Source organism: Apodemus sylvaticus, chromosome 7 (genome assembly GCF_947179515.1).
Source record: "Apodemus sylvaticus chromosome 7, mApoSyl1.1, whole genome shotgun sequence".
NCBI lineage: Eukaryota > Metazoa > Chordata > Mammalia > Rodentia > Muridae > Apodemus > Apodemus sylvaticus.
This window is the reverse complement of record NC_067478.1, coordinates 102,095,593-102,116,843: the sequence shown is the minus strand read 5'-3', so window position 1 is coordinate 102,116,843 and position 21,251 is coordinate 102,095,593. Positions and strand designations below refer to the sequence as shown.

Here is a 21,251-nt window from a genome sequence, read left to right as displayed (position 1 = left end):
GGGAGGTCTTCTCCTTTTTAATGTGTCCTCTTTCCTTCCACTATGACCCTAGGGAGAGATTTCGGGTTGTGAGGCTTGGCAGCACCCACTGAACCATCTTGCCAGCCCTCTGTAATCATTTTTTGGAGGCATCAACATTTGGTTGATTTCCTAGGGATTGAATGTGACTGTCATTCCAAGAGGGTCTTCAGGATTCACCTAGCACCGCGGCGTCAAGAGCACCAGACCTTGCTCAGGGTACCACATGGGTCCCTTGATGGCCACTAGTCCATAGCAAGTCAGAGTGACATGAGCCTCTGCTAACAGTGCTTCTCCAGCTCTGACCCACGTTGGTAATCCTCTGAAGGCCTCCAGAGTAGCCTCCAAAATGAGGTCTCAGGAGCTCTATGTAAAGAGGGGAGTTGAGCCTGTGAATTCTGCAGGATCTCAAAGCTCCTGCCCAAGGCCCCACTGGAGAGGAGGAGAGCGGCCCGAAGGGTAGCTGGCTCCCAGGTGTAACAGAGTGCAGTGACTCCATTAACCTAGGACAGTGGGGCCAGAGGCCGCAGGATCAGGCAGCCCTGCCTATGTGTTTGCTGCGGGAGAGAGTTGTGACTGTGGACGGCAGCTGCGGTGGACACTGGTGTGCTATGTGGGTTGTACTGGCTGGTTTTGTATGTCAGCTTGACACAGGCTGGAGCTATCACAGAGAAAGGAGCTTTAGTTGGGGAAGTGCCTCCATGAGATCCAACTGTGGGGCATTTTCTCAATTAGTGATCAAGTGGGGAGGGCCCCTTGTGGGTGGTTCCACCTTTGGGCTGGTGCTCTTGGGTTCTATAAGAGAGCAGGCTGAGCAAGCCAGGGGAAGCAAGCCAGTAAGGAACATCCCTCCATGGCCTCTGCATCAGCTCCTGCTTCCTGACCTGCTTGAGTTCCAGTCCTGACTTCCTTTGGTGATGAACAGCAATGTGGAAGTGTGAGCTCAATAAACCCTTTCCTCCCCAACTTGCTTCTTGGTCATGATGTTTGTGCAGGAGTAGAAACCCTGACTAAGGCATGGGTGGTCCAGGCTGCGCCAACCTCCCTGACATCACATGTGTGTGAGCTGACTATGTGCACGGGCACATGCACGCGCACACGCACACGGAATCAGCCCACACATATGCCCTGCCAAAATCCCTGGCTCAGTCCTTCTGCCCCATATCACTAGGAAGGAACAACCATGTCAGGAGGACAGGAATGCCACTTACATGGTGACTCTTCCTGGAGAATACTCTGGCTAGAATCAGAGGCACAGTGCAAATACCACATGAGCAGTGAGAACTTCATGTAAACCAATGGTAAGTACAGCATTGTGCGGGAGTCACTGGGAGACGTGAGATGGGGAAAGTGATGGGCAGAGCCAGCTTCCTTCACGACACTGGCACAGTCCCCTCCCAGTCAGCCAGAAGCCACTCCTTCTTCAGCCTTGGCCCACACAGGGCCCCAGGAGCCTTCTAAGAGCCTCTCGGAAGATCTCTAACCTCTCCCCAGGTCTACAGCCCCGTCTCCCTGGGCCACTCCAACTAGGTTGAGAATATTTTATAAAGTAGAAAGAGGCGCCCATCACTAGTGCAACATCATTCCTCCAACTGGAACTCATCCTCCCGTCCCACGCCGGGCCCTGTGTCCAGGCGCACCCTGTGTATGCATATGTGTGGGTACACACAGCATGTGTAAACCATCTGTGCACTGAAAGCAAACCCACAGCACTTCCTCTTCCTCTGACATGTCACCATGACTGCCACCACCTGTCCTCATGACCCAGGTAGGGCGAGGCCAGGGTCAGGCCTGGACAGTCACAGTACCCTCTCTCTACATGACTTCTCTCCCCCTAACTCCCTCCTGACCCACCCTCTGTCGCAGTCAGGGCCCTGGCTTATAAGTGAGCACTTGCTATAACCTTAGGAAGACGAAGCACTGTGGTCTGCACCCAAGATCACACCAGGGTCTGTGCTAAGGGAAAATTAGTTCCAGTCAGCGCAAAGGGATGGGGGAGAGGGGATAGTAGTATAGCAAGAAAAACAAATTTCCTAAAAAGAAATAAAACGTTTTACTCTCAAATACCCACCCCTGGCACCAGCAAAACAATTTCAGCCGCAGGGGTCACTGTTTTCTGGGCTCCCTAGGGATGGAGCTTCCTGAAAAGTGTGACCCCGAGCCCCCCTCCACCCAGAGGGCTCCCAGGAGCTCAACAAGAGTTTTCCTGTCGGGAAGCGGCTCTCCGGGAGATCATCTTCACCCAGCTCAGGGCTAGAGGGGAAGGCTGCCATCAGACCCTTGCCCCCGGCGGGGCCACTAGCACAGAAGTTCTCTCTCCAGATCCTGAGGGGTCCCACTTCGGAGGCACAGGGAAGAACTCTGAGTCCTAAGGATGCAGTTCACAGTCTGGGTTGTGGGGGAAGAGGCCACAGCATAAATGTCCTCAGCGCTCCTCTCCGGTCTCCAGGTGCGCCTGCCGGGGCATCGCTGTGGGTGCTCGTGGTCGGCTGTCTGTCTGTCTGTCCGTGCTGCTAGACCCCAGTTTGCTCTTTGATCCAGTCCCGAACCGCAGGGAGCCTTGTGTACACGCCTGGCTTGTTCCTCTGAGCGCAGCCTTCACCCCAGCTCACCACGCCAGCCTGGAAGATTCGACCCTCTTCCTCCACGCTGGACAAGGGGCCACCGGAGTCACCCTGCGCAAAGTCAAATCCCACGCATGAGGCCATTACTTGAGGCTCTTAGCAGCTGCCTCCACCAAACTGGCTTCTCCCATGGCGGACTGACCTCTCCCGGCAGCCCGACCTCCCCTTGACTCCTGGTTACCCCAGGCTCTCCCAGCCCTACCTATCCCCAGCTCCACCCTAGCTAGGGCCCCGTCCTCCGCTTCCCCTGCCCTGCCTCCTTCCCTTGGCATTGTGCAAGGCCCTTCCTCTCCCTGGTCTGGCCATTCCCCAATATCGGCCTTTCTTTTCTTTTTCTTTCTCTCTCTCTCTCTCTTTTTTTTCCTTCTTCAAAACAGGGTTTCTCTGTATAGCCCTGGCTGTCCTGGAACTCACTCTGTAGACCAGGCTGGCCTCGAACTCAGAAATCCGCCTGCCTCTGCCTCCCAAGTGACAGGCATGCACCATTAGGCATGCGCCATTCCTGCCCGGCAGCTTCCGCCTTTCGAGGTCCCTCCCCCTCCAGCTCTGCCTCTCCGCTGTCAGGCCACGCACCTGGCAGGAGTCCACACCCCCACTGAGGAAACCCACACACATCATTCGTGGGGTGATCTGCTGTGGCATGAGTTCCTCACAGGTGGTCTGGTTGATGACTCGGATCTCCCCCTTCTGCAGGATCAGTGCTCCGGTGCCTGGGGATCACAGCAAGCAAGCCGGGGACTGAGGCAGGCCGCGCCTGGGCAAGCCGGTCTCCATGGACACACACACACACACACACACACACACACACACACACACACACGCTCTGGAGCTACTCCCCACCGGCCAAGTTTGCAAGCATTGCTTGAAAATAACCCAAGAGCCTGCGGCTGACGGGTAAACCGACAACACGCGGCAGGGTACTGTGCAGCCATTAAAAGTAACCAGACCGCACAGCAGAACTGCTGCGGCTGGGTCAGGGATGCAGCAAGGTAGGAGATGCGTGGGAAGCGGCAAAACGCCGAAAAGCCCGCCAAACGCCACGATGATTCTGCCCTTAAGGGACCCCTGTAAGTCAGGGTTCTACTTTCTGTATGAATGTTCACCATGAACTACACCGATCTGGGTCCACAGGGCACAAGGACCCACAATGGGTCACATACACGGGCCCAGCTCAAACACTTATCCGCGCAGAAAAGTAGCGCCTGGGCTCACACTCACTGGACACGCTTTCGCAGATGGATAACCCCAGTTAACAAATTAAGCAACTGGGCCGCTCAGGCAGTTCAGTGGCAGAGTCAGGGCTTTGATCAAGAGCCCAACCTGCAAAACCCACCCTCTTTACTCGGAGCCTCCTTTTCCTTTCCACCCAACAGCTTCATCCTGCCAGGCAACGGGACGTTGCCACCAGCCCCGAAGCCAGGATGGACTCTGTGCAGCCGTGCACGCCATGGCTTTGCAGGAAGGCCGAGGGCTCTCTGCAGGTTCCGGTCCCGGCCTGGAGCTCACCTCCCTCTTCCGTGTGGCCCCAGCCTGTGACCCAGATGGCCTTGCCAGCAGGGAAGACGTGGGTAGCATCAGGCAGGCAGATGGGGCGCACCACGGTGCTGTACTCGGCTGGCTTCTCCAGCTCCAGCAAGGCGATGTCGTAGTCGAAGGTAAAGTCGTTGAAGGAAGGGTGGGTGATGATGCGTTTGAGCTTCAGCTCCTGAACCCCAGACGCCTTGCGCTTGCTCTGGTCCAGCAGGCCGAGGAAGGCCGTCCACATCGTGTAGTCTGAGTACCTGGGACGGCACAGGGGAGGCGGCAGAGCAGTCACAAGTCTGTGGGTGGCTGCGAACGCACAGGCAGTGCCCTAAGCTCTCACCGAGACTCAGAAGGCTACCCACCATAAAGAAGGCCTTAAACAGCTGCCGAGGAACAGGAGGCAGAGGGAAGCTCTCTTACTAGTACGAGGTGTTGGACTCCTCCCGCCCGGAGCTGGTGTCATAGGCAGTTGCAAACCACCCAATATGGATGCTAGGACTTCAACTCTGGTCCTATAGACGTGCACTCTCTTAACCACTGAACCATTGCTGCAGCCCAAGGCCTTCCCCTTCCTATGGTCCTTCTCTCTCTCTCTCTCTCTCTCTCTCTCTCTCTCTCTCTCTCTCTCTCTCTCAAAGATTTATTTATTTATTTCATGTATGTGAGTACACTGTAGTTGTGTTCAGACACACCAGAAGAGGGCATCAAATCCCATTACAGATGGTTGCGAGCCACCATGTAGTTGCTGGGAATTGAACTCAGGACCTCTGGAAAAGCAGTCAGAGCTCTGAACCGCTGAGCGGTCTCTCCAGCCCCTTCTCTAATCTCATATCTATCTATTCCAACGATGCACCTGTCACCTGTCTGTTCATTCACTCAATCATGAGTAGGCGAAGAGTCCTAGGATCAAGTTCAGAGTGTCCCAGAGATGAGAGGCGTGAGTACAAATCAGAGCACCCCACAAGAGGACAGGGTGGGGGGTGACAAGCCCGGAGTGGGAGGTGGGAGGTGGGAGGTGGGAGGTGGGAGGTGGGAGGGAATGGAGCACGCCTTGAACTCACAGCTTAGCCAGCCAAACCCTGCAGGGTGGGAGTTGGGGTAAGCAGACATGAATCCCAAAGGAAAAGTTTCAGGAGATGAAACTGAATATGGAAATGGGCTAATTCTACTTCCTGTTGGAAGTCTCCTCTATGCAAAGGGTGTTCACAGTAGCAGGGGTCGCAGGCCCCTGAGCTGCCTACTGCAGAAGGAAATTCCCCTGAGTCTGTGTCCTCAGAGACCCCTGTGGTCAGTGGCCAGAGCGCCTTGGCTCAGACACAAGTAGCCCCGGCCTCAAACCCACCTGGTCCTGCCACTTCTTTGACCTCGAAGACTCTGACACCAGCTTGCCTTGTCCTGAGAGACCAATTTGAGCCCTCCCTGCAGACACACACCTACTGTGTGCTAGGCACAGTGCTGGGCCTCAGGTAAATTACCACCTTTAGCTCCCCCAACTCTAAGGCTGAGAACTCACTGTATCATGTCATCAGGACCTAGAAAGGGAATAACCTGCCCGAAAGCCAACTGCAAGCCAGACCATAGACTCAGTCAAGGCTCATCATTAACCAATCCCTAGGAGCCACGAAAAACAGGAAGTAAGCAAATAGCTCCTCCTAGTCTGGCTTTACCACAGATCTGTGCAAACCTAAACAAACACCCTTTCCTCTCCAAGCACCAGTATCTGTAACGTAGGGTCACATATAGAACTGTCTAGTTTGTTAGGGGTGGCACACAGTAGATCTGACTGTGGGGTGTGGTACAGCACGCCCTTAATCCCAGCACTTGAAAGGCAGAGTTCCGGGCCAGCCTGGTCTACATAGTGAGTACCAGAACACCCAGGGCTCTGTAGAAAGTCCTATCTGGAGCCGGGCGGTGGTGGCGCACGCCTGTAATCCCAGCACTCTGGGGGGCAGAGGCAGGTGGATTTCTGAGTTCGAGGCCAGCCTGGTCTACAGAGTGAGTTCCAGGACAGCCAGGGCTACACAGAGAAACCCTGTCTCAAAAAAACCAAATCCAAAAAAAAAAAAAAAAGTCCTATCTGGGATGCCCAGTCCTCCCTCCATCCCCCTGCTGTAGTGCCAGCTTACCCTGGCAAAATTCAGACACAGGACACCCTCCCTGCACACCCGGATACTCACTTGAAGTTTCTGTCATCCTGAAAGCAATGAGCTGCAGAGACCAGCCAGTCTGGAGAGATGAGTGAGGCCCCACACAAGTGGCCCTGGCCCAGGGCGTGGAGGCTCACCTGCCAGGGCCACTCGCCCTCATCCGCATTCGTGCCACCAACCACTCGAGCCTGTTTGGTAAAGGATCGCAGCCCACAGTCTGGAGAGAGGACAGAGAATCAAAGTGCAGCCACTCAACCTCCAAGGGGCATTTCTCACACACGGGAGACTCAGCTCAGGAATCGCCAGTGGGTGTGTGCAGCAACACCAGAGCAGAAGGGTCCCTAAGCCTCACAGATCCGCCATCTTCCCCGGTCCGGCTCTCCCTTCCCCACGCTATACTGCACAAGTGCGTCCGGGCTCTAGACACCCGCTGCTTCCACAGGCTTGATTTACTATCACTTGCTAAGGGGACACAGCTCAGAGCCCAGTGCATGGAGACAGGAAGGCCACCCAGCCAGCTCTTCTAGGACACAGGCTTAAGGCCTGGGCTGGTGAGGACGGAGCTTGGGCAGCTGGGCTCTTTCTCCTCCAAGCCACTCACCTGTGGCTATCTCTCTATCTGTCTATGGAGCAACCAGTACGTTAGCTGTGTCCCCAGAGGAGGTGACATGCTGGCTCCCCTCAGAGCTGCATGTTTGTGCCAAGTGGCGAAGTCCTCCTCTCCTTCAGGCAGATGTGCCCTCTGAGTGGGTACTGGGCTGTGTGAGTGAGGCTCTGGGAAGATCTCCACCCCTGGGTGCTCCTTCAGATGCGAACCTTGCACAGTGAACACCCTGGCCCACCGTGCCCAGTGCCCTGCTTACCACAGTTATTCTCATCCGAGCCATCGCTGCAGTCCTTCTTCCCGTCACACTCAGGGTTACCTTTGCTCAGACAGAGGCCATTTTGGCAGCGGTAGGTATATTTGGTACAAGAGACGACATTCACTGTTGACGGGAGAGGACGGACATGTCACGACACCACTGTCCACCTTGCCGGCCCCTTCATCCCATCCTTGTCCCCTGTCCCTTCAACCTTGCTACAGGTTCACCACCTTCTGGATGATTCTCCTCAGACTTAATACACAGGTAACATGTGTTTATAATCTCTGCAAGCCCTCTATAGAGCCTGAGACAGGCTTCTACCTTAGGGTGTAGTTTTAGGGGAAGCGAGACCATCCCCACGGAAAGGCAGCCAGGCCTGGGTCTTACCGCTGTCACACGAGGCCTCGTCAGACCCATCTCCACAGTTGTCCTTCCCATCACACTTCTGGCTCTCAGGGAGACACTTCCCATTGGAACACTTGAAATTCCCGGCAGGACAACCTATGGAGACACAGTTCCTTAGCAACCCCCAGCATGCCCTGACTCACTAGGCCGAGCGGGCACTGGGGAGCCAGGGCAGTGCCCCGCCCCGCCCCACCCCAAGGTACTCACTGCATCCCTCCTCGTCACTGCCGTCCCCGCAGTCATTGACACTGTCACAGACCCAGAAGAGGGGCTTGCAGAACTGGTTCTTGCACGTGAACTGGTGGGTGGAATTGCATCCTGTTGTGGGAGAGCTAGAATCAGCTGCAGGCTCCCAGGGGCAGCCCGGGCAGTCCCAGCTGCCAGGTTGCGGTCCTATCTGGAAAACAGTGAGCTACTCTGCACAGCTAGCTGTCGGTGCTGACAAACACTCATCTGCTAGCCACGATTTCCAATGGTGTGAGGAAGGGATGGGGGCGGTAGGGGACAAGGGGGAGACCAGGATGGATTGCGCAGAACCAGGGGAGGAGAAGGTCATGCCACTAGACAAGAAAAGGGTAGGAGAGAGGAGGAGGAGGAGGAGGAGGAGGCAGGAGGGGACAGGGCATGGTGTGAGAACGGGGATCCTGGGGCAGGCTGCAGCGGGACTCACGGCAGTAACGCTCATCACTGTAGTCCGGGCAGTCTGCCCAACCGTCGCAGCGCAGGTCCTTGCTGATGCACCGGCCAGTTTTGCACATGAACATCCCTGGGCATGCTGTAGGGATGTAGAGAAAGAGATGAAGTCCATGGCTGCCCCCTCTTCCCTAACAGCCACCTCACAGTCCCACTAAGCCATCGGCCTGCAAGCAGCTATAGACACCACCGAGAGCCAACTCTGACAGGGGACCTTCTGTATCAGCAGCCAGAATGGGTAGCAGGCGGGTGGCCCTGACCACTGACTGCGCAGAGCACAGGCATGGGGGAGAGAAGCCAGCTGCACGTGGCCCCCCACCGCCCTGGGTTCCCCCAGACAGAGGCCTGTGACTCGGCACACCAGGGCCACAGAGCAGTGCGTCCATGGGGTGGGTGTGGTAGCCAAGTGAAAACCACATCCTTCATGCTAACAGTTATCTGAAGTCCAACATTCCCGAAACAGCTCCCTGACGATTATCCCTTGGGCGGAGGACGGAGCCGTGAGAGTCTCTCTCACACACACACACACACACACACACACAGCACAGCACAAACACAAGTTCTGCCACAAGTACGTCCTCACGTCAAAGCTGTCCGGTCATCCAGAAAGACTTTTGGAAGCCATCCAGTTGCCTTGAGTTTTTAAGGTTTTATAGGTTTTCATTTTATGTTTGTTGGTGTTTTGCTTGCATTTCTGTCTATGCACCACAAGCATGTAGTACCCCTGGCGGCCAGAAGAGGGCGGTATATCCTCTGGAACTGGTTCCCGTGCGAGCTGAAAACCATACCTGGGTCTTCTGCAAAAGCCACAAGTGCTTTCAATCACTAAGCCATCTCTGAGAGGGCTCTAACAGGCCAGGGGGTGGCAGACACAGGCCTGAGCAAGGCAGACACCTCAGACAGGTTTTGTCCTTTCACCCATTTCCTTCTCCCTTGCTAAGAACCGTTACATTCCTAAAGCTAACCCCAAAGGTCCATTCCCTCTTTCAGCTATGTCCTCCTCCTGGGGCTGGCTACCAAGGCCCAGCAATCAAAAGCCCTCTTTGGCTCTCCTAACTAACATGCCCAATTAAAATTAAACACTTGCCCCTCAGATGGGGTTTCCTCTTTTACATTTATAAACCACCATTTGCCTGTGGGACACATCTGTGTCCTCTCAGTCTAGAACAGCCCTTTGTCCCTCCAGGACAAATATCCCTCCCCGCCCCCCTTGTTCCCTTCTCCCTCGTCCTCTATCGGCCATCTTTCTTTGTCTCTTATTCCCTGCCCTTTGTCTCTCTGGGGCAAATAAACCCCCTTTGGTCTGAGAACTTGGTCTTGGGGTATCCTGAGCCAACTCCAAGACCCCTACAATCTCTCCAGCCCGTGCAGTTACATTTTAAATTAAATGTGACTTTCAGTACTTAGAATGCCTACCAAATGATTATTCCATGATACGGGGTTGAGATTAAAAGTTGCAGCTAGAGGATCCCCCAGCCAGAACACCAAGGCCCAGAAAGGCTGCAGAACCTGAGGTGTTTTCAGAGCTGGCAGGATGCCACGGGTAGGAAGGGACATCCCTGACCTCACCTGACCTCGTGACTGGAGAAAACACAGGTGTGGTGATGCGGTGCTCTGATGAGTCCCGTTTTGGGTTTGTGAGTGCGGTATGGCTATATGTATACACGTTCCTGTGCCTGTGCTTGTGGGTGGATGTGTGTCAGTCTTCAGTCAGTCACTTTCCACCTTTTTGTCAGTCAAGCCTTCTCACTGAACCCAGAGCACACAAATTCAGCTATCCAGGACGGGCCAGAGGCTCCCGGGTCTGCCTCCCCAGCTCTGAGTTACAGACACACAACCCAGTTTCAATGTGGATGTTGGAGGTCCAAATGCAGATTCTCATGCTAGGCAGCAAGAACTCTACTGTCAGCTCTCTCTGCAGCCCCAGATGTCATGTTTAGACTTGGGGCGGATTTCCAAGATCCACTGTGTGTGTGCAAAGGTTTTAAAATCTGAAGTCTACCGCACTTCTAGTCCCAGGCATTTTAGATACGGGACACTCAATCAGTACTCTCTAGGCCAATGAATCGCTGTTCACATAGCTAATCGTGTTTCCCAATGTTTAAATATTCCAGATTAATCCTAAAAGTGCTAATAGATTCTCAAGGGAAGCACAGATTACCAAAGTCACTGTGACACTGAACCAAAGAGGCGTGGCCCCAGGAAGTTGGTAAGGAGGGTCTAGGGCTCCTGTGTCACTATGGGAAGCAGCTTTGAGAAGCACGGGTTAGACCAGCCATTCACTCTCATTTTCTTGTTCTTGTGCTCGGGACTGAACCCAGAGCCTCGCAATCTCAAAACAGAGCGGCACCCTAACCCAGGCTTTATTTATTTATTTATTTATTTATTTATTTATTTATTTATTGAGTAAACAGTCTTGCTTTTCTCTAAAGCTATGGCAGTGGGATGCATCTGACACTTGGTCCTCTCGAAGGAAGCACAGAGCAGGACAGATCAGAGCACTTCCTGTGCCGGGAGGCAGAGGCAGGTGGATTTCTGAGTTCGAGGCCAGCCTGGTCTACAGAGTGAGTTCCAGGACAGCCAGGGCTACACAGAGAAACCCTGTCTCGAAAAAAACAAATCCAAAAACCAAAAACCAAAAGCAAACAAAAAAACCAGAGCACTTCCTGCACCAATGCCACCAACCATCCAACCATCGCCCCCACACTGGTTGACTCACGGTCATTGGAGTCGTAGGAGAGGTACTCAGCCAGGAACCCGGTGTCCGTGTAGGAGTGATCGGACCGGAAGTGGACGGTAATCTTGCTACTGTTACTGCTCACCACAAACTGGGACTTCTCACCACAGTACCTGAGAGCAAGAGTGAGGCTGAGGGAGATTTGACCACTGGGGGTGCCCGGGACCAGCCCTGCCAGCATCCAGAATAGTGGCTGCACCCCTGGGGGCGGCTCACTTCTCCCCGTTGATCTCCACGTAGTCCTTGGTGCAGGAGCCCACCGGCACATCGGGGTCCACCAGATAGAAGAGTTTGAAGCGCACCTTCACATTCCGGTTGTTGGGCACCTGGACAGAGAGATGCTTTGGGGACTCTGGCTTCTGTGGTACTTCTCAACACAAAGGACATCCACAGGGGGGAGGGGGGCAATGGGACAGGATGGAGAGCGGGATCCTGAAGTAACCCCATGCGTGCTATGACTTTTCCTCTTACATATATACACATACATATACATATATGTATACATGTATACATATATGTATACATATACACATACACATACATATACATAGATATGATGAGCGGCTCTCCAGTTTTTAAGTTTTAGTTACTTTAGCTGTTATATAAAAATCATAAAAATGATATATATTATTAATCCTTAAATCAGATTTAAATATATTAACCTCCTTGAACATTTATGATGCTGTTTTTTAAATAGTGAAGACTTTCCTGGCTTTCTGAGGTCTATAGTAGTTACTGGTACCTCTAGTCGGTCCCTCTACAATACATGGCAGAGTGCCTGGCTCCTGTCTAACTGAACATCATCCCCCAAACCTTAATCAGCTTCTCCCACCCCTCCCCCACTCTCCCAACCTCTCTCATAACCATCACTGGTAACCATCAATTTCTAAGAGGTCAACTTCTGGGGATTCCACAAGAGTCAGGTCATGTGACCCTTGTCTTCCCTCCTTCCTTTCTTTTTTTTTAAAAATTTATTTATTATATGTAAGTACACTGTAACTGTCTTCAGAGACCCCGGAAGAGGGCATCAGATCTCATTACGGATGACTGTGAGCCATCCGTACATGGATGTGGTTGCTGGGAATTGAACTCAGGACCTTCGGAAGAGCAGTCAGTGCTCTTAACCGCTGAGCCATCTCTCCAGCCCAGACCCTTGTCTTTCTTGTGCCTGGCTTATTTCGCTAACACAGTGGTCCACAAGTCATAATCACCTCAACATAATGGTTTTATCACTAGTATCGTAAAACCAAAAATTTACATTTTTCACTTGCAGGAAGGACTTTCTATCTTTTCTGTGGTTTATCCAAAGAGCTAATATTTGGGGGCCGTTCTTAAGTAAGTAAGGGCTACTAGAACACAAGCCCTGAGATACAGGTCCCAGGTCAGTGTGTTAGCACAAAGCGTATTAAGAAACTAACAGCCAAGTGGTGCGTCCAGCACGGGCACACCGAACAAGCCCATTTTTCCCAGCGTATTTATTTCTGGAGTTTTCCACCCAACATTTTCAGATCGTGACTGACGACAGGTAACGACATCTTGGAAATGAAAACCATAAGTGCATGTGTGGTGATTTGCACTCCGTGACTTTGAAAGGCTAGGATGGTGTCTCGTCATCTTTAAGGAAAGACCTCCGATTGGAGGATGCGAGAGGCTCCTGGAAGCACTGCCGCTGTGCTGGGGCTTGCTGTGAGGTCATCCTGACAACACCTCTTAGAAACAGATCCTCAGCCTCACTTTACCCAGAAGCAAGCTGACCCAGAGAGACAAATAAGCACCCCACGCTCTCTCCGTTGCCAATCAAAGAGATGAGGCTTGTAAATCTGGGTGTGGCTAGTCCTGCGGCAAAGACTCTAGTCCTGTGGGTCCCGTTAACACGGTTCTTTGGGTTATTAACGTTGTCTTCCCCTCCTGCTTTCCCTCAAGTCCCGTGGCACTCACCGCCACCTCCTCCTACCTTGATATTCCACGTGCAGTTGATGTTGGGCGGGTAGTGGCCTGGATAGTAGGGACTGCTAAATGTCCCCTGGGTTTCGCTCAAAGAGCCGCCACAGCCTAAGAAGAAAAGAGGAGAGAGCAGAGGTGTGGGAAGGGGAACTCACGCTTCGCACCCTCTGCCTTCAAACAGGACGCTGTACTTGGCAAGGTGCTTAAAGTCAGATGCTTTTAAAAGCGGTCCCTTGGGGCTGGAGAGATAGCTCAGCGATTAAGAGCACAGGCTGCCCGCCCTTCAGAAGACCTGAGTTCAATTCCCAGCATCCACGTGGCGGCTCACAACTGTCAGTAACTCCAGTTCCAGAGGATCTGGCACCCTCTCACAGACATGCAGACAGAACACCAATGAACACAGAAATAAATCAAACTTAGAAAGGGGAGGGGGTCCCACAGCGGGGCATGGTGGTACATGCCTTTAATCCCAGAGGCTGGCAGATCTCCATGAGTTGAGGCAGCCTCTTCTACCTAGTGAGTTCCAGGACAGCCAGAGCTATACACGGAGACCCTGTCTCAACACCCCACCCCATCCCACCCCACCCCCAAATTAAAAATTACAAAAAAGAAGACAAAATGGCCTTTGGTCTCAGTTTCCAACCAATTCACAGAAGGGCCAGTCTGCCAAGCGCCTGGGCTCAGCAATTCCTCTAAGACCTGCCCCCTGTCTGCAGCCTAAGGACACGCCCATCTTTGGCCCTGGCCATTCTTACTGCTCATCTTGGGCAGCTGGAAGAAAGTGGCCTCAAAGCCAGGATGTCGCCGGTCAGTGTTGGTTATCAGCGTGACAAGGAAGACGTTCTGGGAGGAGAGGAAAGTCAGGTTGTAGGAGGGCGAGAAGGTGCCACATAGCCTGCAAGAGAGAGAGAGAGTAAGTGACAGGGACAAAAAGACAGAGACCTTTCACACGAAACTTAGCTCCAAGTAGAGAGGTCAGAGGACCCCACTCCTAACCCTGGATGTGAACACTCAAGGGCACAATGGAAGCCCCAGCAAAGGGGGGCTGAGGTATGGAGATTCTGAGTTCAAGGCTAGCCTATGCTACAAAGTAAGACCATTTTGGGAAACAGGTCTCTGTGTAGTGCCCAGGCTAGCCTCAAATCCTCAGTCTCCTGAGTCTGGAGTCACAGGCATACACCACCATGCCAAGATAAAACTTCCTTCTCAGCCGGGCGGTGGTGGCGCACGCCTGTAATCCCAACACTCTGTGAGGCAGAGGCAGGCAGATTTCTGAGTTCGAGACCAGCCTGGTCTACCAAGTGAGTTCCAGGACAGCCAGGGCTACACAGAGAAACCCTGTCTCAAAAAAACCAAATCCAAAAAAAACAAAACAAAACAAAAAACAAAAACAAAACAAACAAACAAAAAACCTTCCTTCTCTTTATTTTGTTATTCTAAATTATTTATCAGGTATAAATGTAATCAATATTACTGATTTTAGTGGCTACAGAGCAGATGGAGCATCTTGTGCCTTCTGCAAGCTGTACAGTGAGAACCACCAGTCTAAATAGAGCGCTCCTGTCTCAAAAGCAAAAACAAAACAACAACAAAACAAGCTAATACAGTGTAATCCCTCCTTGCACACAAACACAAGTCACACACAAACACCAAGTCAGGTCCAACCTAGCAGTGGTTGATCTTAGGTGAGGGAAGAGAGGTCACTGATGACTACAGTTATCAACCTAATCAAATCTAGAATCACCCTTTGGACCTTAGGACCTGCAAAGGAGATGTGACAATAGGGTAGGACAGCTGTGACGCTATTTCCTGGTGGGGACCCTGGACTGTACAAAATGGAGGGAGAGAGACCAGACATTCATCACTCTCTGTTTCTTGATTGTGGATACAATGTAACCAGCTCCCTTCAGCTCTTGCCAATGTGACTTCTCACAGCGGTGGACTGTGGGCTGGGTAAAGCCTTTCTCCCTTAAGTGGCTGTTCTCAGGGTGTCTTATCACAGCGACCCGAAAAACTAAGACAGTCATAGTCACTTACTCTCCTTCTGGAAAATTTCTTTTTATTATTATTATTATTATTATTGTCATTATTGGTTTTTGTACATGTGTGAGACAGAGAAAGAGGACCTCACACTCTTAGTCCACTCTGTTCTAGAACTCACTAGGTAGCCAAGACAATCCTCCTGCCTCAATTTCCTGACTGCTAGGGCTCAGTTCAAACCACCATGCCTGACTTTAGGCTTTTTGGAGGGAGGAGAGTATTTCTTTTTTTTGCATAATTAACAGATGGGAAAATGTTTATAGAGAAATGAGAAAAGGACTTAGTCTTGACTGTTCAGCAGTGGCAAAAGATGGCTCTGTCCTGGTTTGGGTCAAGATGGATAGAAGGCTTTGACCTGCATCAAGGAGAGGCTGAACATCCCCAACACCCTGGAAAGGGTGAAAAGAACTCCACCCTAACACGGGGCTTTCTGGGGCACCCATCTCAGGCTACCCCCCCCCCAACCCCTCCAACAGGTATATTAATGACACCTTTATTTTCTGCGATTCTGATGCTCTGACAGCCGAGACTTGGCCTTCCTGGTATCAACCAATCCCTATAGACTACTATCAACTAGAGTTGCCTACCAACACCTTTCAGAAAACCTACCAGCCAATCAAAGTCCCCAAACCCTCCCCACCAGGCTGTCACATGTGGGGCCCGGTAGCAGCCAGCTAGGGGCAGCCCTGGCACCAGAGTTTGCTGAGATGATCCCAACGAGCCAGGCCTGTTACCCCGGGTTGGCTTCCTTTCTTAAATGACCCTTCACAGTCCTGTCCCGTCTGCTTGGGAACTGTCTCCTGCACTGCAGGCCTGGCTATGCCCGCTTCACCGTACTCCCGCCTTTCTGGAAGCAGTTAGGGAAGCCCACGTCCGTCAGCCTAATCACCGACAAAGCCAAGGATCTCTGGAGCTCATGCAGGTGCATCCCATGCCTGCCCTCCACTGTCTATTTCACAGTGGCCCTGTGGCCAAATGTCACCAACTATATCCCAAATCTATACCACAATCCGTTCAAATGGTTCATCCCAGCAAGGGCCGGGCTCCCTCAGCCAGCGCCGCCCCTGCTTTCCGGGACACTCACCGCACCACAGCATGGGGCTCCACGGGGCTCAGGCTGTCGTACACTGTGACCAGGTCACTGCCATACTCATCGCAGGGAGCCACATCGAAGCTTCGGAAGGTGAGGCTCAGCACAGAGTCGGCGTCCCCCCGTAGGACCCACTGGCAGCGGGCATGAGCCGGGTAGGGACTGTTAGGGAAGCCGGGGGTGGTGAAACGCGTCACTGCCGCACCACTGGCATGCAGGGCAAAACTACAGCTGTCTGCGGGAGAGAAGAAGGAAGGTGTGGTCCCTGCAGGCCCCACCCCGGACCTAGCTCCACCCCCCAGCACGTCTCAAATCACTGAGATCTCTCGTAGACACAAGGAAGCAGGCTTTGGAGGGGAAAGGAAAAAAAAGAGATGCTTGTCCATCGGTACCATCTAACTTCTGGGGACTCCACAGCTTCAGGGGCATCTAGCAAGACACCTTTCTTCCCCACCAGAGGTCAACGCGATACTTACTGTCCTGAGTCTTCTGCAGCATCCTGGGGTCAATGGCTGAAGAACAAGAAAGCAAGCATTTTACCCAGACAATCGGGTCCCTTACTCTTGTCTCCTTATTACCCGAAAGGAGGTGCCAGTCAGCAAGTGCACCCGGGCCTGTGAGTGTAGCTCTCCCAGCCCCACCCCTCTACAGGCTGGCCCGCACATTCCCACCCTGGTCTGCCCCTTACTCACGAAAGGCCACCACAGAGGTCAGCACGAAGGATTTCAGTGCCCGCGCTCGGGGCGGCAAAGTAACAGCTCGCTCCACAGCCATGGCGCGTTCAACCTCTTCCTCCAAGTGTTGGGGGATGCTGAACTCTGACCAGTAGTAGGCGATGACACTGCCCTCACTGGGGGGGAGGGGGGGAAGGGAGAGCCTAAGATGGGGTGGGAACTCCAGAGACCTACACTCTATACAACAGTTACACACACACACACACACACACACACGCACACGCACACGCACACGCACGCACGCACGCACGCACGCTACGCTTGAGCTCACGGCAGCTCAGTAGAAGCCCCCTGGCTCTGATTGCTGATTTGAGACGCGGGTGAGAATCCACCTGCTATCCTGTATTACAGAAGCTTCAACTGAACAAGCAAAATAAAGGTACTTTGGAGCTGGGTGTGGTAGCACACACCTACAATTCCAGACACTGAGCCAAGCGGGCTACAAGTCCGAGGGCAGCCTGAACCACTCGAGGAGGTGATGTTTCCAAAAGGAAGAGGGTCCCACAGTCAACTCTCAGGACCATGTACACTGGGAGCCAGGCACAGGGACCAAAGCCCACAATCCCAACTATTCCGGACGCTGAGGCAGGAGGACAAGTCCACAAGTTTGAGGCCAGTGTAGGCAACACAGTGAAAGCATGTCTCAGATATGGAGGCAGGGGACCTGGAGTGTGAAGTCATTGGTCATTTGCCTGACGTGGGTGAGGAGACGGATTCCACCCCCAGCCCCGCAGAAAGACATTGAAAGCAAAAGAAGTTTGCACGCAGCCTTCCTGGACACCCCCAACTCCATCAAACCCAAATCTGGAAAGCCAATGTCTTTTAAGAATTTAATGCTCCAGGCAGCTTCTGTGAAGATGGTGTTTGTAGACTTTGCCCAGCCAACACCATCAGTTCCTGCCTTGGAGACAGAAGGGCCAGGCCTTCTAAGTCACTTGCACAAAGGACAGATACACTGACCCTCTTCGCAGACAGTCAAAGCCCATGCCACCACACCAACCTCCAGCACCCACCTAAAGCCAGTTACAATGGACTTCGTGTAGTAGGGACCCAGGACAGGGACTTCACTGTACAGCAGCTTCAGCTGAGGGGAAGAGACAAGGCTTAACGCTGGCCAAATAGGAGAAACGACCCCTTCCCTAGACTGCTCCGAGCCCAGCCCAGCCTCAGCCCATCCCCAGCCCGGGGGTCTGGGAGCAGAGGAGAGAGGAGTCCTTTGTGCATGGCATGATGCTGGGGCAGACAGGACAAAGGACATCCCCTGGTACTCGACTCACCGCTTCCTTCACTTGGCTGGCCAGGCTGATAAACTCTGCGGAGGTGGAGTTCTCATACGCATCCAGAAAGTTCTCATTTGTGATCCTCAGATGGCCATTGAAGAGCTTTCGGACTCGCACATCCCGGTCTACCAGAGGCAAAGAATGACAATGGATGATGGATTGTCACCACGTGACTCCACCAGGCCAACCCTGCCACCCTCAGCTGTAAGGGACTCACGCTAAGAGGGGTCAAATCTGACCAGGCACCCCCCCCCCCCCCCGCTGACCAGGCACACCCCCCCCACCAGGCACCCCCCCACCAGGCACCTCCCCCCCCCATCCTTCACCATCATTGCCTGAAACGGTTCAGAGACAGTGCACTGGACCCTTCCCACGCATCCCTCTCCTCCCATCCCCCCTCATCCCTGACCCCGTTCTCTCCTGTTCGTCATAGGTGGCCCTTCGGCCTGCCCACTGGGGGCAGAGGGTGAGCCGTCACTATGTCACTCACAATGGAAGTGCCACACCAGCAAGCCAGCTGCGAGCGAGAGCATGAGGAAGGCGAGCAGCACGGCCACCAGCACCACCCAGCGCCTGGGGCCTCGCTTCTTCTCCACTTTCTTGCCGTTGTTGGCGGGCAGGAATTCCACGCCCTCCTCAAAGCCATTCACGTTCTAAAAGCAAAAAAAGGTTCCAGGATTCAGAAACACTTTCCCAAAGGCTTCTCGCTCAAGGTCAGTGGCGTGAGGGAGCTTGGGGGAACCAGGATGCGCAATGGAGAAGGGGCTTCACCCAGGAGTGCAGGGCCTCTATGCCCAAGGGCCGCCACCTGTCAGAAGATACAAATCACCACCCCAGCGGTAGAAATGGAGGCGCTCCTACCCGTACCCCATTGGCTGGCAGGCATGAACTGTTCAACATAACCCACAGCAAGGCAGGCACTTGGGATGTGAAGGCAGAGGATTAAGAGTTCAAGACCAGCATCAGCTACATAAGGCATTTGGAGCCAGCCTGAGCTACATGAGACCCTGTCTCAAGATAAACCAAGCAAGTTTAAGACTTCAGGGGTCTCTACACCCAGCGCTGAGGATCTGGGCTTGTGTAAAATGTCTTTGGCATAAATGGCTGCCAGTTACAGGCAGAGCGAACAGTCCAGGAACACAAGCGGCATTGTGGACCCTCTGCAGGGACTTCTAAGGCCATCCTCGACTGTACCCAGTACAATCCCCTTGGTCACCTGGGCCAGAAGCCTGTGGGTCAGATGGAAATTGCCCACCCTGAGACTGCAAAGAAAGCAATGGCCCCACCTCAACCTCCTCAGCTGCAGAACTGTTTCAGGTCTCTGAGACACACCTGCTGTCACCTCAGATCTGTATGTCAAGCTCCAACAATAAACATGTCTCCCCCCCCCCAAGTCTGTCTGTCTGTCTGTCTGTCTGTCTGACATGAAGGTCAGGGGATAGCTTGAAGAAGTCAGCTCTTCCACTTCCACCACATGGGCTCCAGGGACTAAATTCAGGTTGTTAAGCTTGGTGACAGAGGCCATCTCCATGGCTGCTCTTCAACAATCTCACCCATGAACATGAGACATTCTCTGGTGATTCTATCCCCACACCCTCCCTTCTCTCCCTCCCATCCATCAATCTCCCTTTGCCTCCTTACAGTCTCACTCCCCAGATTTATGGCTTTTCGTTTTGTGACCCACTTACTCTAACCAATGTCGTGTGTGTGTGTGTGTGTGTGTGTGAGTGTGTGTGTGAGACCCTTGGATGGGAATTATCCACTAGAGACTTGGGAGTCACCAGTAGCCATACAAGTGAAGACAATGACTTCTCCTTTCCCTGAAACTACTAGATGGACATCACAGGAATGAGAAGTAGGGCCCGCAACCCCTCCCCCAACCACACCCGACCGCTGACCGCTGACCGCCCGCGGGGACCCGAGGCAGCCATAATCATGGCCGCCATAGAATCACGATTGCAACGGCCGTGCCTTGCCTAAAGACGGTGTTCGGCAGCCGTCCAGAACAAAGCTCTTACATGCTTTGCACCTTCCTCTAACTCGATGTTCCCTGGGTCTTGGGACTTAGAGGAGAGCAGTTTAGTGCCTTGGAGCTAAGCACTCATCCATCTCTTACCCTCAGCACCCAGAGCGGCAAGAGTCTTCGCATTCACCACTGCCTGAGCCAACATTTGAGGTGTCACGTGACCTCTATAGGCCCCGCGAACTCTCTGCGGGTTAGGCCCACGCTTCTGTGACCTGCCATCCTGATAACGGAGAGCCACGGAGCTCCTGTCCGGCTCCACCGCCAGCTCTCTGGAGCTGCTGGTCTCTAGGCCTGCCAGGGCCTCCGCTGGGCCATCTTACTCGGAGGTCCCTCTGTTAGCCATGTCTCCGTCATAGGACCCCAAGTTCCTCTTGCTTCCCCACACTCATCCCACAGTCTGTCAGCTCATCGTCCAATAACCTGGTAATACACGATCTTTAATCCTAATTAGTTAGCCAATTAGATGTATGTACATTATAAACACAATTACAAGATGCTAATACAGAACCGGGCAGTGGTGGCTCACGCCTGCAATCCCAGCACTCTGGGAGGCAGAGGCAGGCAGATTTCTGAGTTCGAGGCCAGCCTGGTCTACAGAGTGAGTTCCAGGACAGCCAGGACTACACAGAGAAACCCTGTCTCGAAAAAAACCAAATTCAAAATAAATAAATAAATACATAAATAAATAAATAAATTTAAAAAGATGCAAATACAGTAATCTTAGAGCCAATTGACAATGATAAAAACTTTATCCCAATATTTCCAACCTTTTGATAAATGTATGTCAGCCTCTATTCCTCTTCTCCTCCTGTGACCTCTGTCTCTCTCCCCAACTCCTAGCTCCGCCTCCCCTTTCTTGTCCAATCACGGGCCTTCTGCTGCCCCAATGTGATTAGACAGGAAATATCCTCCAACATATCTATACTGTCACTGTCTTCAGACATACCAGAAGAGGGCATCAGATTCCATTACCAATGGATCCATGTGGGTGCCGGGAATTGAACTCAGGACCTCTGGAAGAGCAGCCAGTGTTCTTTACTGCTGAGCCATCTCTCTAACCTTGCCTAGATAATTTCTAAAAAGTTTGTGTAAGTGTTCGTATCTGTGTGTGGTTATGTTCATGTGA

The 21,251-nt window shown here is 52.9% G+C and overlaps 1 protein-coding gene across 1 annotated transcript in view; it reads right to left on the bottom strand.

Moving 5' to 3' along the window:
- Positions 1-2,047: 2,047 nt before the first annotated feature.
- St14 (ST14 transmembrane serine protease matriptase) overlaps positions 2,048-21,251 on the bottom strand; it is a 42,490-nt gene continuing 23,286 nt past the window's right edge. The window contains exons 2-19 of the mRNA XM_052188767.1: positions 18,590-18,752; positions 18,097-18,224; positions 17,833-17,903; positions 16,778-16,935; positions 16,562-16,597; positions 16,080-16,320; positions 13,711-13,850; positions 12,966-13,063; positions 11,228-11,337; positions 10,994-11,124; positions 8,252-8,356; positions 7,789-7,899; positions 7,564-7,677; positions 7,177-7,299; positions 6,344-6,530; positions 4,149-4,423; positions 3,216-3,352; positions 2,048-2,693 (exon numbers count right to left, since the gene is read on the bottom strand). Coding sequence (XP_052044727.1) covers positions 2,532-2,693; positions 3,216-3,352; positions 4,149-4,423; positions 6,344-6,530; positions 7,177-7,299; positions 7,564-7,677; positions 7,789-7,899; positions 8,252-8,356; positions 10,994-11,124; positions 11,228-11,337; positions 12,966-13,063; positions 13,711-13,850; positions 16,080-16,320; positions 16,562-16,597; positions 16,778-16,935; positions 17,833-17,903; positions 18,097-18,224; positions 18,590-18,752 — 2,490 coding nt within the window. The 3' untranslated portion in view covers positions 2,048-2,531. The remainder of the gene's footprint in view (positions 2,694-3,215; positions 3,353-4,148; positions 4,424-6,343; positions 6,531-7,176; positions 7,300-7,563; positions 7,678-7,788; positions 7,900-8,251; positions 8,357-10,993; positions 11,125-11,227; positions 11,338-12,965; positions 13,064-13,710; positions 13,851-16,079; positions 16,321-16,561; positions 16,598-16,777; positions 16,936-17,832; positions 17,904-18,096; positions 18,225-18,589; positions 18,753-21,251) is intronic.